The sequence below is a fragment of the Mesoplodon mirus genome (assembly GCF_964341445.2).
Source record: "Mesoplodon mirus genome assembly, chromosome: 17".
Classification (NCBI taxonomy): Eukaryota; Metazoa; Chordata; class Mammalia; order Artiodactyla; family Ziphiidae; genus Mesoplodon; species Mesoplodon mirus.
Genome location: NC_138993.1, coordinates 9,171,975 through 9,190,314, shown reverse-complemented (window position 1 = coordinate 9,190,314; position 18,340 = coordinate 9,171,975). Strand labels below are relative to the sequence as shown.

Genomic DNA, 18,340 nt, shown 5'->3' with positions numbered 1-18,340 from the left:
GAAAAACTATTAAAAAATACTAAGAGTTCAGTGAGGTGACACCAATAAAACACTAAAAATCGACTGTGCTGTTCTGTATTAGCCAAAGCCACCTAAAAAATACAGCCGGGTGAGGGGTAGAAGAAATCTATTTATAATGACAAGCCAAAATATACAAAATAACTAGGAATAAAAAGTTTTAGGGGCTTCTCTGATGGCACAGTGGTTAAGAATCCGCCTGCCAATGCAGGAGACACGGGTTCGAGCCCTGGTCCGGGAAGATCCCACATGCCACTGAGCAACTAAGCCCATGTGCCACAACTAATGAGCCTGTGCTCTAGAGCCTGCGAGCCACAACTACTGAGTCCTCGTGCCACAACTACTGAAGCCTGCGCGCCTAGAGCCGGTGCTCCACAACAAGAGAAGTCACCGCAATGAGAAGCCCGCGCACGGCAACAAAGCGTAGTCCCCGCTCACCACAACTAAAGAAAGTCCATGTGGAGCAATGAAGACCCAACACAGCCAATAAATAAATAAATGAATGAATAAACTTATTTAAAAAATTTTTAAATGCACAGAATCTGTACATAACTTCTGAAATTATATTAAGGGAGCATAAAGATTTGAAAAAATCAAGATGAGCGTGGAAACACAGTATTACACAAATGGTGTTTTTCACTACATCTCAGAGGAACACAACTTGGTGTGAGACAAGATTCAACAGACACATTCTATAGCTCATCTGGAAAAATTAATTAATGTTTGGGAACATCTAGTGCATTTTAGGGGAGGAGGGATGAAAGAACTTTCTCAATGAGATAAAAATGTATCATAAAAGCCTCAAAAGACAAAGAAACCAAGGCAAAAATCCAGTAAGACCCCAAATATAAGAATTTATGCTATAATGAAGGAACATCTCAAATCAAATGGGAAGGAATCAATTTTTCAATAAATGGAGCTGATACAACTAGCTATCAGGATTTTAAAAAGGATGGATCTCTATCTCCACCTTACAACAGAATGAATTCCAGACAAATTAAAGACTAAATGTAAAAAACATAACCACCTGATATGATACCAAAGGCAGAAAGAAATCATAAAGGAAACAAATAATAGATTATATAATTTAGTATTTATTAATGTCAAGCACAAATTTAAAAGGCAATCAAACTGTGTTACTAGCCTTACTTTATAAAGCATTCATATAATCAATAAGAAAAAGACAATTCCTCTAAGCCACTCACAGAAAAATAAAAAGAAACACAATTAGCCAAGAAACACATAGGGAAAAAATATTCAACTTTATTCACAATTTTTTGGGGTTTTTTTAAATAGTACCATCATTCACCTATAAAAAGGCAAAGACTGAAAAGGTTAAGTCATTATCAGGAAGAGTTAGGTGAATTGGACACTCATTGACTACTGGTAGAGAACAAGAGCGGAATCTTTCTGCAGCATGGTGGCTAAAGCAAGAGGGCGCTGGAGTCAGACTTCCTCAGTTTAAATGCCCCTAGCTATTTCCCAGCAGTGGAAAGTTACTCAAACATCTGTGTAGCTCACTGTTCCTTACCTGTAAAATGGGAATAAAAATATTTCTTGCCTTATAAAGTTAAGAAGTGAGTTAAAACACGTAAAACACAGAGAATCAGCCCAGGCACGTTATAAGCACTAATGGCTACTACCTGTTACTATTATTTATGTTTGAACATTTCTTCTGTAACCCCATGACTTACTAACTGCTAAAGTCAAAGACCTGTTTTGGTCCTCAGTCTTTCTGTTCATCACACATATTACTGCTGGAAACTTTTTCTATCTTAAGTTTCAAAATACTGCAATAACCTGGTTTTCTTACCTTTCTGTAATTTTTCTACTGTTAAAAAAAATTCCAGGGCCTCCCTGGTGGCGCAGTGGTTGAGAGTCCGCCTGCCGATGCAGGGGATACGGGTTCGTGCCCCGGTCTGGGGGGATCCCATATGCCGCGGAGCGGCTGGGCCCGTGAGCCATGGCCGCTGGGCCTGCGCGTCCGGAGCCTGTGCTCCGCAGCGGGAGAGGCCACAGCAGTGAGAGGCCCGCATACCGCAAAAAGGAAAAAAAAAAAAAAAAAAAAAAAAAAAAAAAAAAAAAAAAAATTCCAAGGTTCTGTCCATGATCTTTTGATCTTTTTAACTTTTTCTACATAATCTTGCTCAGGGAACTATCTATTCTCACAGTTTCACTTTAAATTCAATTTGCCTTGATTAAAAAAAAATTGCGTCCAAATAAGCAGCACATCCTTTCTTACCAGCTCCTTTCATTCTTTTCATGGTAATACTATTCATCATCTGGACTTGACCTTGTATACTTGTGACTCCTCCCTTTTATTCCCCATTTCCAGTAAGATGACCCATTTTTTACGTTGTTCTTTTAAAACCTTCCTCAAATATGTTCTTTCCCTTCCATCCCACTACCACCATCCACAGACAATTATAACAACACCTTAGCAGTCTATCTCTTTGACTTCCCTCCCTCCTATCCATCATCAATCATTCCTGGTTCTCAACAGAGCGAAGAACAAAGTAAAAGCTCTAAAGTTAGATATTAAAGGCTCTCCACAATCTGATCCCAAATGCTTTTTTAGAATCACCTCATAACACTTTTACACTTCTCCATATTGTACTTTAAATAGATGGCAATCATTTTCTAAATATCCTTGTTCTTTCCTATCCCAGTTAGCTTGGCTTATATTAATCTCAATACCTAGAGTACTCCTCCCATTTCTGTAGAAATACAATCTTACCCCATTCTTCCTCTTAGGTGAAATACTACCCCCTTTGAGAAATCTTCTTTCAGTCCTCTGAACACTATCTGCACCAATTTTATAGAACTATAATATAACTTCCTGATTAAAACTCTTTATTCCCTTACTCAACAGAAGGTTGATGAAAAGCAGAAAATATGCTTTGCCAATACCTAACTAGCATCACTTCAAATATACTGTAGCAGGCATGGGATTATTTATTTAATTAATGGATTTCAGTCTGATTCAGATTCTTCCTTGTACTAATATAGAAGGTTCTGATTTTTTGTTCTGTTTCCTTTTGTTTTTCAAACTGAAGAACCCTTTCTTCAAATGAAAAATGATGCAAGAGGAGTCCAAAGTGACAAATGGGCATCCAAAGTAGGGTCTGTCTCCCTACTCTATGGAGGGTCACAAGTGAAAAGCTACACCCTATGCCCTCCTCAAAAAAAAAAAAAAAAACCCCAAAGGGGCTTTACTGAGTACAGAGTGTACCATTAGTATTATTTATTTTAGATTCCAATATACCTCTGAAAGGCAGTACTGATCACTAATAAATCAGTATGCTCTCTATATATTTTATAAGTACTTTCTTTTTTCAACCAGTTGAAAGATTTTAGGAAAAGCTATTAAAAAAAAAAAGAAAAGGGGACTTCGCTGGTGGTCCAGTGGTTAAGACTCTGTACTCCCAATGCAAGGGGCACAGGTTTGATCCCTGGACAGGGAACTAAGATCCCGCATGCCACATGGTGCAGCTAAAAATAAATAAATTAATTAAAATAAAATAAAATAAAAACTAAAAATAAATAAATACATAGAAAAGAAAAGAGCTCTTCCCACATTTTACAAAACCAAGTACAGATATAAAAAGAAAGTATTTTCCAAGATATCACAGTCAGGTGATAAAGTTTCAAACCTGAAACTTTAAATGAAGGTTGTTTTAAAAATAACATTTTCAGTTCTCAGATATCTGTGAAAATGCATCGTATGTTGTTTTACAACATATTCACTTAGTTTTCCTTTCCTGAGAACAGAACTGCAATTTGTTTCTATTAGTTAACCTATGCAAGCTAACTAACTAGTTTACTAGTAACAGACAAAAACTAGGCTTGGATTGACAAATTCTCATCCAAATTGAAAGAGTACCTAAATTAAAATAAATAACAAGATAAACTAAATACATACACATATATATATACAGAGGAGTGTATGTATATATACAAACATATACATATATATGAATAGATCTATTTACAGATACCTACAGATTAGGGTATAGCCATTATGTATATACATAAACCTATACCATGAGTGCCTTACTCAATAATGAGCACAGGTACCCAATAATGATTGACTACTAAAGCATGAATGAATTAATAGTAATGAAAATTCAATATTTTAATATACAAATACCTGATAGATTCAGTATCTATGTGCACAGGTGCTATCCTCTCCAAGAGAAACTTGATCATTTCCAGAAAAGGATTTGTAGGCTGTTTGGGGTTGCCCAGCTTCTTAGTTATTTCACGCTGTAATGTAGATTTTTAAAATATTAAAAAAGTATTTTTAAATAATTCATTACATTAAAACATTAAGAACCTATAATAATTAAAACCACGTAGTATTGGTGCTGGAATAAACAAATCAATAGGAATAGACTAAGAATTTATCATAGGAGAAAGGTAATATTTCAAGTAAGTAGGAAAAAGGTAGATTATTCAATATATTGTTATATTGAAATACCCGAACAGGCATTTAGAATAAAAGCAGAGTTATATCCCTATCTCACACCTTACACCAAAAATATTCCAAAATGATGAAAACAAATACGAAAGAATAAAACCAAGGGTCAGTGGATACACAAACTTCAACAGGCAAAATTATTACAGAAGCTCATTAAAACTACAGATTCCTGGGTCTCGTTGTGAAGATTCTCATTTAGTCAACCTGGCGTAGAGCCAAAAATCATCTTTTTTAAAAAAGAATTTAGGATGATACATGGGCAACAGATTAAGAAATACTGACATGAGGGACTTCCCTGGTGGCGCAGTGGTTAAGACTTCATGCTCCCAATGCAGGGGGCACGGGTTCAATCCCTGGTCAGGGAACTAGATCCTACATGCATGCCACAACTAAAAGTTCGCATGCCCCATCTAAGGAGCCTTCAAGCCGCAACTAAGGAGCCCACTGCTGCAACTAAGACTGAGCGCAATGTAAATAAATAAATAAATAAATATTTTTAAAAAAAATCTGACATCAGTAAACATTTTCATTGACCTGCAATAGAATGGGATTTCATAAGCAGGATTCCAAAGGCAAAAACCTTGAGGAGACTGCTGACAGACTTAGCGAGATAACAAAACTATAGTATGTAAAGGACATCATAAACAAAATGAAAAGGGAAAACTACAACAGATAGAAAACTATATCTGCAGCTTAATTAACATACTGTGCCATGACATACTAACAAATCAGTGAGATAAAGACAAATATTCCAGAAAAATAGGCAAAGACTAAAAAACACACAATTTACAAAAGAAATAAGAATAGCTAATATACTGAAGGAGAAAAAAATGGTCAGATGACTAGCAACCAATTTTACAAATCCTATCAAAATAATGATGTTTTTGTTTGAGTTTTGCTTGTTCCCAACAGTGATAACTGGCCAATAATGAATTTATCCTAAAGAAATGAAATCAAGACTGTGTAAAATTACTTAGCTATAAAGATTAAGTATTCTTTACATTAATCAAAAACTGGGAACAAATTTAAATGTGTAACACAAGTGGGCTGTTCAATAAATTATGGTACACATATTCAGTGGTGTGCTATGTTGCTACTAAATATAATACTGTAAAAGACTAATTAACGAGAAAGTAAAATGTACAAAGATACATGTATAATATAAACATACACCATAATATTAACAACTGTCTCTATAGAGGAATTACAGTATTGTATTGTTATTTTTGTGATATTTTCTAAATTTTATGTGACGAATTACAAAAGGGGACAAAAAAAGATTTGGAGGTTTCTCCAAACGTGAGCTCTTTTTAAATTTCTCTCCTTACCACACAACCTTCAGCCTGTTTGCAGGAGCACGTTGGACTAACAAGTACTTCTAACTGTTTTCTTATTTTCTCATCATCTTCTAACACCTGTGTGAATTTCTTCATGAAATCCTGAGCCTTACCAGGATCTGGCAAATTTCCTTAAATTAAATTAAAATTCAATTAAAATACAATTTTAGAAATTTCTCGAAATAATGAGATCAACATTTTTCATTCTTTTTATTACTTTGATGAATAATCTTAACTTACAAATTCATTTAATTTAATGTGATAAAAATCGTAGAACACCTTCAATAATAAATTTTCACAAATAAAAATCTGTTTCCTAGAAACATAAAATAAGATCATTGTGAAGCACCATCTATGTAGAGAAAGACCAAACTGGCTATTTCTAAATAACTCCTTATAATACTTAAAGGCATTACATGTATACCTGAGTAATACCATTTTATTACTATCCCTTGAGCTTGTTGTATACCTTGTTCTTTTGCAATTCAGAGCAAGAGATGAAGATCTATCAGTTTTACCTAGAAGAAACCATTTTCCTGTACTGCACTGTTTACTGTTCAATCATCCAGAGATAATGCACACACACGCATGCTACTTGGCACCAACACATGCTGAGCAACACGTTCCAGGTGTTACTGCTGGGTAGGCCATTATCGCATGAGAAAGGATGAGTTCTTGTAGAATCACAGATGAGTTTTATACTACTCTCTTAATACATCATGTATCAAAACACTTATGAAAGCTAATAAAATATTCATCCTAGAATCTTTTTTTTCTGGCTACTCACAACTGTGAGGGAGAACAAGACTAGGTAGGATCCTTTTAATAACAGAAATTATAATACAAAACGATGGACTCTAATAAAAGTAGTAGAAATGTGTTGAATCTTCAAATATGAATACAGTAAATGCAGTCTTCAAGTTCATATACAACTCTGAAATTCCATTTTAAGTCTTGGCTAGATGACTGAATATAGTAAGAACAAATTTTCCTCCTAACTACTTGACTGTATGACATTTCCATATTTCTAGAATACAAAAATTCTACTGTACTGTTTGTCAACCGTTTTGGAAAATGTCACTTTACAGCCCCTCCATAACATGTAGGCATCATATTAAAGGCTACAATAAAGCATACCATTTAAGAAACAAAACAAAAAGAAAGTGAAATGGGGATAGAGGGAGGAGGAGGGAGAGAGAGGAGGGAAGCACAGAGATAGAGGGAGAGAGGGAGGAAGGGAAAAACAACAACAGAAAGCCCCTTGAATTCAGGATTCTACAAACATACTAGACCATGGAACTCTTTTTTCTGACGATACTATTAACACCTGCAGTATACTGGCATTCCTCACAACCGAATTTGGGAAATACTGTACTTGGTGGAAGAAAATGGATAGGGGGTTAAAAAAAAGAAAGAATATAGGAGACGATCTCCTTTAGGGGACAGTGTCTGCAGCCAAACAACTAGGGAAAGTTGTTAAAAAGCAATAGCACAAAACCACTTGCTTTAAGTTATCCAAAGGGACTGAAAACTAATTTATGTTTAACTGCTCAGGACTAAAAGATATTTTGGTCTTTTTGGGAAATTTCTACTCATGCTAAAACTTCTATCACTTAGTCTAATACCCAATGAATTAGGTTACTGTTCTCTTGGGTGTCTTAGCATTACTTCCACACACATCTCGGAATATTTGTTAACATCTCAAAAATCCGTCTAAGAACTCTTCATTACTACCACATGGAAGCTCAGTAGAAGCATTCCTCCAGGTGTTCCTGATTTTCCCTCCATCCATATGCTATACACAGTGATCTCTGAGGTGAGAGGAAAAGCAAATGACCTACAAAAACCGCTACTTTTTCCTACCCCTGCCCTGAACAAAGGTGATCCTTTAGTATTTACTGTTAAAGGCAATTAAATAACATTTTATTTAAAATCACCGAAAGCAAAGAAGCAAATTAACTTTTTTTTCAAAGAAACTCTTTTGTAGTTATTAGGTATATCTTTCATTGTAAATTTCGGTTCAGGATGAAATTAGCTTCAGATAGATTCACATTAGACCAAGCAATACCAAAGCACAGATGCAGTTTTTAACAGCAAGGTTATGCAGTAATTTGAATGTATTCTTAAAAATAAATTTATGTAATAAAACCCAGCTTTTGCTTGTATCAACACACAAAATAATCCTGTGTAGTATGCAAAATAAATGAAAATCAGAAAAAAAAGGAAAGATGAGCGTGTTGGGGGAAAAAAATCAATCAAAAAACTTTAATATTTTCCTATATTATCGTAGCCTAAAATGGAACTCCAAGAAACACTTTATATTATCCGAAAGAAATGTTTCAAATAAACCTTAAATTTTACATATAATATTTGAAATAACTTACTTGTAATAACCATCACTTTTGAAAATATGGCCTTGACACTGGCATCTGTCTGTAAATCACACAAAAAAATGCAAAATTAAAATCTCCTGTACCAAATGTACCACACTAAAACAAGATGTAAATAATAGGGGAAATGGGGAGAGGGTAGAGGTATATGTAAACTCTGTACTTTATGCTCATTTTTCTGTAAACCCAAAACTACTCTTTAAAAAAGTCTTTTAATTTTAAACGATTAGTAAATAGCAAAAAAAAAAAAAATTTCCTAACAATAATCTTCATTGTATTCTGCAGAAAGTTAAGTAAACATAACCCACTCATGCTCTTGGCCCACACCCTGACTACCACTATATGCTCCTTCTTTAGCCATGTTTAAACTCCAGATGAACCGAATGAAAGGTAGAAGTGAAGTCATACTCCACTGTCGTCGCCTCTTCCCTTGTCCTGTTTTGTCAGCCTCCAAAACAAAAACAGATGACTGCTACATCAACCTTTTGGGACACAGAGACATTTTGTTTTTCTTAAGTACTCAAAGAACAGGACAACTAAGTTTAAAAAAGGAAAATAATCTGGAAATGTTGGTTTTCACATTTTTAGCCTATCTCAAACAAAAAGTTGACAATTAAGTATATAATTCTGATTGAACTGAGGTATTCCTAAAATTGTTAAGCCTGAGGATTATAAGGCATAGTCATGAAGCCACTGGGAAGACACTGGATGAAGACAATGAAGATGCCACTGACAGGTACAAAAGTTTTCCAAGAGTGCTAGTTATTTGTTGCATCAGGGAAGTATTTCAGTGAATGAATCTGTTCATCACATCGTGCTGCATGTAATACACTCTGTAAAGTCACATGTATAAAAAATGTTTCTAAGAATACTAGTTATTCATTCCATCAGGTTAGTGTTATTAAAAAAAAAAGTCACTGAGCAACTCTGCATAAAATACTGAGCTAGAAAAACACTGGGGTGAAAGCAACAAATCAAAAAATAAACAAACAAACCCTCCCTATTGAGAAGGAGCTTTCTAAAAGGAAGGAGAGGGCCTCTCTGGTGGCGCAGTGGTTGAGAGTCCGCCTGCCGATGCAGGGGACACGGGTTCGTGCCCCGGTCTGGGAAGATCCCACATGCCGTGGGGCGGCTGGGCCCGTGAGCCATGGCCGCTGAGCCTGCGCGTCCGGAGCCTGTGCTCCGCAACGGGAGAGGCCAGAACAGTGAGAGGCCCGCGTACAGCAAAAAAAAATAATAATAAATAAAAGGAAGGAGAGACAAAGAATAATAGAATAGCGTACAAGAGCTAATTCCCAAATATTTGGAACTTAATAGATCTGACTAGAAACATAAGATTTCTATTGTTGTTCAATTTGGGGGGAAAGAGGTGGTGCTGGCCTTACTAGAAGTTGATCCACGTGAAAAAGAAACATCACCAACAAAGTACAATACTGCAAACTACAGAGTCACTTTGAGTGACACTGAGCAAATCAATGTAGTTACATGAAGTAGAAGGGCTACATTACTAAGAAAGAATAAAAACTATCTTAATCAGAAGGAATAATGAGGAAGCCAATGAAACATGTACTGATTATTATATCTAAGAGTCTTCCTGGTAAAATAGGCAGAATTATAAACAGCCAAAAGTTAAACACAGCTTTGTATTTTTTTTCTAACTTTATAATATCTACTACAATTCTCAGTATAAAGTGAATACTAAGTAATGAGACTATTAATTCTCCTTTCACTAGAATTCCACTTTAGAGTACTATCCTCCTCCATTCTGCTTCTTCTTCATCCCCACCACACATGAATGGGAATTCCCTCTTTGATTTGGATAACTTGTTAATTATTTTAAGATTATTAAAGGAAAATACCATGAAGTGGAAGGGAATAAAACACTGTAATTGAATTGAGATTGTATTTTATTTCATGTAGACTGAACAGGAATGTCATGAGACCCTCCCAAGTTTTTATGAACAGGCAAAGGGAAGAAGTCCCCACTAAATAAAATTTAAAGGGACAGTGAGAGTCAAAAACAAAGTTATTTTTGGTTACCGTCTCATACATCACACTGTTCAACATATGATCTACACACTTATGCTATTCAGCTGCTAATGAATTCAATAATGCCTAAAATCAGGAATAATTTTATACACATGCAAATAAGAACATATCACATTCTCACAACTTTACCTAGAGGAAGTAAATTAACAAGTCTCTAGGTGGCAAAAAAGGGTACTTTATCCAGAGCTTATTACCTGAAACACACCAACACTGCATTATAACACTGACTAACACACGTTTATTTGGCTGAAACACACTAACTTAACTGGGATTTTCCAATTTTCCTCCTTCGCACAGAAAGTACTGAAATAGCAGAATCTCTAAAATTAGTTTTAAGTCATTGACTATAAGGAAAAACTTTTTCTAGCAGGTTCAATATACTCAGGAATCAGAGAAGGTTAAATTATGTTCAATAAACCATAAACAAAGAGGTCACTGTTAGCCTATAAAACAAAAATACTACTCAGTTGTAAGCTTCAATCAGGCAAACAAGTGGTATGAAATGCCTTATTACTAGTGATCTAGAGGTTAAGAAAAAAGTGAGGTCACTATAAACCACTCAAACAACTACTGTTAGTTCACTGATTTTTAGGGCAAGTGGCAAGATTTACACCTAGGAAAACTGGAAATTTTCTCCCCTTAGATGAAACAACTCCATTCTGTTGACCTCTGTCCTACGAACATGAGGTGTATGTTGTGGGGGAAGGGGGGGGGGGGTCCACTGTGCTTGAAAAGGAAACAAAAAATAACACTACACTGTTTTCCCTGGACGCAATTTAAAATGACCAGGCACACTGATTTTTAGATGAATTATACTTTTTATAGGCCTACATACAACATTCTCAAACATCAACTGGATGAATAACCACCATTAAATTATAATTATGAAGACCAGGTAATACATTAAAATTACCATATTAACTGTAAAAATATCATGATACTAAACTATAATTACATGATATTAAAACTTTCTATAACCACAAGACTATATAAAGATGATGGGAGCATTTTAGTGTAGCAACATTAAGTGTAATTTTACTCTGTTTTCCATGCTTTCAGTAATGCTGAGTTATTGTTTTGGTTTTATTTTTTTAATTTTAAAGCTACCAAAAAAGGCTTCATTCTGTGTACACAGAAGCACATTCCCCTTCTTGTTGGGTATCACCTTTTGCAGATACAGTAAATTTAAATTTTTCTAAGCAATAAGTTTCTTAAAAATTTCAGTGTTCTAAGTTAGAGATCATAGGTTCCAGAGTCAGAAGTGTTCCACACAGAAATAGTTGTTCAACACATAGCAAAAACGGTGATAACTTACTTTGGGTTGCTTAATTAAGTCAAGCAAATCCTTTACTTGATGTCGGAGCAGATTTTGACATTTCCACATTTCATTCAGTGCTCTGAAAAACACATACATAAATTTAAATAACAAAACAGGATAAACATCCTTCCAGAATATCCCAACCATGTTAATTTTTTCTAAAAGTTCAAATTACAAATGGAGATGACAGAGAAGGGTAAAATTTACAGGACTAAGCAATTGATGATACATGAAGAGAAACAGAGAAGTCAAATATAAGAGATAATAACATTTGAGGAGATGGCTATATCAAAAGAAAGGGATTAGTGGTGGTTGTTTTTTCTTTTGTATAAAAATAGTGAAAATCTATCATTAACTGGAACATATTTGTAGGCAAGGGCAGAGCAATGAACTGCAGAGATTTCAAACTTAAGAAATAAAGCAATATTTAATGGAGTAAGGTCTTGTATTCAATAGCAGGCTGGATGAAAAGGAATAAAAGACACAAACGGAAAAGACTGAGCCCTGAGAGAATGGAGATACTTTTTCCTGAAACAAAAATATTATAATTTTACATAATATATATTATATACTTTTATTTATAAGTAATATTTATAAATTACATTATATGTATATAAGTGAACATTCATTTTATATGGCAAAAATTTTGATATCACCATAACACTTTTATTGTTCTCAGGCAGAAATTTAAATCTAAAAAAAATTATATAGGTACTCAAGAAAATATACATAAATCATAGACAGCAGTTAATGTTATTTAAATATTAAGTTATAGAATATCAGAACCACTCACATTTAAAATTTTAAAAAGGAAATTTTCCAAAACCAAATAATACTTCTCATTGTTTTCAATTATCTATATTTCTATTAACCTCCATTATCACACATATGAAGCACTGCCATAAGAGTAATTTAATATAGAAGCATATAAAACCGTATAAAAACACACTTTTTCTTTCTTTCTTTTTGCGTTACATGGGCCTCTAACTGCCGTGGCCCCTCCCGTTGTGGAGCACAGGCTCTGGACGCGCAGGCTCAGCGGCCACGGCTCATGGGCCCAGCCGCTCCACGGCACGCGGGATCCTCCCAGATCGGGGCACGAACCTGCGTCCCCCGCATCGGCAGGCGGACTCTCAACCACTGCGCCACCAGGGAAGGCCCCCCCCCAAAAAAACACACTTTTTCTTTTGATAGACAAGGCAATTGTTTAATATTTTCACCCTTCTCAGCAGTATGTTTTTAAAATACCTTTGCATTTTTTAAAGGAGACAAATTATCTTAAATTTGGACAATTCCTTTATAGTAGTCCCTTCAACATGGTACTGGCAAAACAACAGTACTGGGGCATTTTCATCTTAAAATAGCTAAACTTTACTGTCTTCAAGTTACTAAAGTTCCATAAAGTTTAACTGGCACACTTTAAGAATGTAAACATTAAAACAAAAATGACCATTATCCAGAGGACTGTAAATAATTTTCAAAGAAACAGAGTAGTCATCTGTGAAATTACTTGTGAACTCCAAAGTCAATGAATTCTCTCCTTACCTATACATTTTATCACTACTTAAAACTTCTGAAGGCCTTGGATTTTGAAACTTGCTTTCACTTAGAGCAGAAAAATAGAGCAGAAATTACCTTATTTATTAACTTAAAGATGAAATCTTAAGCAATTCTAAAGCTTAGTATAAACTATTATGGCTACAGCTTAAATCAAAAAGTGACCACCACTGACTAAGAATTTGATTTATAACATTCAGGGGGAGCATCCTCTTGAGCACTTCAATTAGATTATATGAAGCAGCAAAGACAATCTGTCCTTGTGCTTTGCCTTTCTAAACAGTAGGGAAAAAAGCTGTACTAGTAGAAGCAGTTTCACTACAATAGGAAGACAAATATCCATTTATTTAATATTAGCCTGAATTCCAGCTCTGTCACTAAATAAACGTGAAAAACCTGGTTAGAGCCTGGATACTCTTCCATTTGTTAAGTGACATTTTAAGTAGACAACTAGTTCCCTCACTATGGCTTTTCCTTGTTTGCACCAACATACCACAAGTTTGCGTCAGTTCAAAGAAAAAGACGACTACCATTGGGCTGCAGTCAGAAACCTGTCCAAATGTTGAAGAGAACCTCTCCTCCAACCTTCCGCTCCCAATTGGCAAATTACCATCAGACTCCACAGTTCAAAACTGTCTAGATGAGAGCCTGATCAATGAAAGAGAAGATCACAACCAGGACACCTGATACCACCACTTACTCTTGTCACTGACAGTTGTTCTGGGGAACTTGGGGGAGGTGGAAATACACACCATGATCAGACAGTACCCAAGCTTGCCTCTATTCTCCTTTCCAGTAATCAGTATACTTATAGTTAACCTAGGGACTTACCCAAAAGTGGGTACACATCAAAAAGTCTAAAATATAGGAAGGATTTGGTCTTCCCCAAAAGAACACAGATACAGAATAAAACATATGCCTCTTTCAGTAAATAAGAAAAATCCTTACCAAACAAGTTCTTAGCAGGAACCCACCTGCCAAGCAGCTATTTTAAAATATTTTTCAAACTAATTAGAGGTCACAAAAATTCAAATGACTTTCTGGGCTAGAATGGTAATGTAAATGAATGAAGTAGGACAGGTGTTATAATACAGAGTATTATATACAGAGGACTGTGGTGAAGTTAGAAACATTAAGTAAAACATCAATATTATTAGTATTCAGGACAATGAAAAAAATGAGAAAAAATGTGATACCCAAAAGATTGGCAAAAAATAAGATGCCTGATAATGTTTTGGAGTAAGAGTATAAATTAGTATAATCATATTGGGAAATAATTTGACTAGTTTATAATGCTGAAAACGTGCATTCTCAGCAATTCCACTCATAGCTGTATACCAGTGATCCTAAACCCTGGTTGCCCATTACAATCTCCAGAAATGCTTTCCTAAAAACCCCAATGTCCACACTACACTGCAGACACATTAAATGACAATCTCTGAGGATGAGATACATGTGTCAGTATTTTTAAACCTCTCCACGTGATTCCAATATGCAGCCAAATTTGAGAACCATTCATAACCATACATTAGAGAAACGCTTGCATGTGTATACTAAATTGGAAAATGTTCACAGTAGTACTATTTGTATTATTAAAAAAATGGAAACACACAAATGTCCATTCTTTCCACTGACTCAGATTTGCAATGCCAAGATGATGGAATAAAACTGTGGTTTAATGACAAAGTAATTCAGTACCACAGTGAAAATGAATGACCCACAAGCTATATATATAGAGTAGATGAAGCTTAGGAACATAATAGAGTGGCGTGAAAAAACAAGTCACAGAAGACTACCTATACCCACAATTATTCCGTTTTCATAAAGTTCAAAAACAAGCAAAAATTAAAAATATATTATTAAGGGATACATACATACACACGATAAAACTTTTTTAAAAGGAAATGAGAAACACAGAATTAAGGCTAGTGGTTTCCTCTGGGAGGAAGGTAGGAGGATGAAAGAGAGGAGTGTTCACAAGTTGGGTGGTAGATTCATATAGTTTTATTTTATTACTATGCTTCAAAACTCATGATTTGTGTGCATTAAATACTTCATGATAATAAGTGTAAAGACTTTTGGAGAAAATAATCACAGATAAATGTAAAGTTAAAGTGTAAGTAATAAAATATTAAGAAGCATTAGGTGTATAGTTGGTCACTTAATTCCAAGAAGTTGATTAAAATAAAAAATAATTTTAAAACCATTCTCTCTCTCTAAGTATTTTAACTTAAAAGAGATAAATACTCATTCACCACCAACCATTTCTGTAGAATCAATTGATCCACAGGTTGGAAATTACTTTCAACTTTTCCATGACATTATTTTCCAGTATATCTCCTATGTCACCATTTTTACTTTTTAATTCAATCTTGTGTTAAGTGATGAATGATATCTGATAAAAATATTTAGTTTTGAAACTGCTATTTATGTTTTGTGTATTCTATTTTCAATTATTTTTTATTTTCTTTTCCACTTCTGGTATTAAAGTTTTCATTAATTTTTTGCTCTTATGGGTTTAGAAGTTATACATTCGAATTCTATTTTTTTAGGGGTGACTCAAAGTTTTAATATGCACACTTGATTCATGGTCTAATTAATCAACATTGTCTGTCCTCACTCTTATATGACAAAAGAACATTAGAACACTTTACCTGCCATCTTAACATGTTGTTATCTGATAGGGTCCACCCAGGCATGGGGCGGGATATCCCAGGGACTCTCAAGAGAGTTCACATATCACCGCAGTGGTGTACACTGGCACAATATCAGCCTAGATGATAACCTACTTTTTAATCCAGACCCCAACCCCTTGTAAAGAAAACTTTATCCTATTCCTTCCTTCTGGATTCAATTTCCTTTCTTATTCTTTAGTAATTTTTTCAAGTAGGATTTATGAGTGGTGAACTCTCATTTTTTGCTTGCAAGTGTCTTTAATTCATTTTTACTCCTGAATGACAGTTGAACTGAGTCAAGGCGTCCAGAGTGGGTGTGATTTAAATAGGTTGTTTCAAATGGGATATATACATATCCTGTCTCATCGATTCTAAGAGGCCATCAACTAAACCATGAAGAAAAGGATGCATTCCAATTCCACAGATGCTAGCATATGAAAATTTTATGTTTTACAATTAATTATAGAGGTAACATATTTTACTATATGCAGTGGAAAAAGAATGAGCTTTGGAACCAGGAAGAACTGAGTTCAAATTCTGGCTTTGGGGCTTCCCTGGTGGCGCAGTGGTTGAGAGTCCACCTGCCGATGCAGGGGACACGGGTTCGTGCCCCGGTCTAGGAAGATCCCACATGCCACGGAGCGGCTGGGCCCGTGAGCCATGGCCACTGAGCCTGCGCGTCCGGAGCCTGTGCTCCACGACGGGAGAGGCCACAACAGTGAGAGGCCCACGTACCGCGAAAAAAAAAAATTCTGGCTTTGTCTCTTATTACTTGTGTAATTCTGTGCCAAGTTCATTGATCTCTGTAGGATTCAGCTCATCATGTGTAAAACAGAAAAAAAAATCATTTATACTGGGAGTTGCCAAGCTTTTTCTATAAAAGGCCAGAAAGTAAATATTATAAGCTTTGTGGGTCATAAGGTCCCTGTTGAAACTGCTCAACTCTGCCAATTATAGCAGAAAAGCAGCCACAGTTAACACATATTCCTGTGCCTGAAGTACAGTGGGTATCAAGAAATGTACATTTCTCCCCCTACAACCCTTTTTCTCAACATTCCTATGAAAGATATAAATAGCATATACAATAATTTCCATGTGGGAAGTGCAGTTAAAAGTCCCATTAAGCTGTGGGAGGAATGAAAATTATATACAGCTCCTTAGACTTCTAATTTCTGAATATTTAATCCCCATTAGCTGGGGATTAAGTTACACATTCACTGGAATACTGATGATCTAAACTTTCTGAAACCTAGAGCATATCCATCTCTAGGCCTCAATTTCCTAAGCCTCAGTACGATTCAATTAGCAATGCCCCTCCCATGTCCAAAATGCCAATTCCCTACAAAGCCATACAAAAGCAGCTTTTGAATGAAGCATGGTCATAAAAATGTATTTGTGCTTACCTTTATATCAAACTATAACACTATGTTGAGGCTATGCAACACAAAAATATGTATCCTACTGACCTACACTATAATTCAAATCAGTATCAGGTGAAAATAAGAAAGTACTAATTTCACAATATGGACCTTTCTAATGCCTTAAGGAATACAAACAAAAACAAAAGGTACATCAGCATTGCTTGAGACAACAATATGAAAATCTGGAGAGAGAAAAACTAAATCCTAAAAGATTCCATGTCAATCAGCTCTGTTTTTTAATTAGTTACAAAAATCCTTGTTAATCTCATGTTAATAGCAGTACTTTCTGAAAAAATATCCTATCCAAGTATTTTATTGTGTCTGACCATTTAAACAATGTTTGCATTACATAAATTGTTGACATTTAAAAATACAGTTGTTTTCTTTTCCATAAAATCCAACATACTGCAAAAGATGGAAAGAACAGAGTTTAACATTTGAAACATACTTCACAGCATTTAAATCCAGTGTGGCATACAAATAATATAAGCATTTCATCCGTTCTGTAGTTTCCAAATTGTGGGGGACCATGTATTGAGCAAAGATCCGTTCAACAAGCAATCTACGAGAAAACATAAAGTACTGTATTAATTTCTTTAAATGTAGGTATTAAATATAGGTAAATATAGGTAAATTAAATATAGGTAAATTAAATGTAGGTAAATTTCCAAAACACATAAAGAACACATATAAAAGAGCTTCTTCTTTCTGAGTAGAGATGAGATTTCCAAATCAAAGATTTCTTTCTATAAGAAGAGCCAAAGAAAAAATTTTAGCTGGATGTACTGTAAACATCCTATACCTAACTAAGATTAACTACTTCTGCATGACCTTGGGCAAGTTATATACCAGGGACTCAATTTCATTGGCTAAATAATAAAGGGTTAAAAAACTACACCAGAACCTTCCAAGTGACAAATTCTAAACATCTATAAGTTAACCATAAAGAAATGTTTAAGATTCTTGACTTTTTGTAGTGATCATCATGAAGAGAGACCTAGATAAAAGTAAAAACAGAAAAAAAGAAAAGGAAAAAAAGAAAAATTAAACGGTGGGGGGTGGGCTATGAAACCATAACGCACATCTCTGTGCACT

At 35.0% G+C, this 18,340-nt stretch overlaps 1 protein-coding gene across 6 annotated transcripts in view; it reads right to left on the bottom strand.

The window, feature by feature from the left end:
• PDS5B (PDS5 cohesin associated factor B) overlaps positions 1-18,340 on the bottom strand; it is a 197,083-nt gene that overhangs the window by 72,224 nt on the left and 106,519 nt on the right. For all 6 annotated transcript variants that reach the window (XM_082602513.1, XM_082602515.1, XM_082602518.1 and 3 more), the window contains exons 13-17: positions 17,694-17,807; positions 11,590-11,671; positions 8,220-8,268; positions 5,827-5,966; positions 4,169-4,284 (exon numbers count right to left, since the gene is read on the bottom strand). In XM_082602513.1, coding sequence (XP_082458639.1) covers positions 4,169-4,284; positions 5,827-5,966; positions 8,220-8,268; positions 11,590-11,671; positions 17,694-17,807 — 501 coding nt within the window. The remainder of the gene's footprint in view (positions 1-4,168; positions 4,285-5,826; positions 5,967-8,219; positions 8,269-11,589; positions 11,672-17,693; positions 17,808-18,340) is intronic.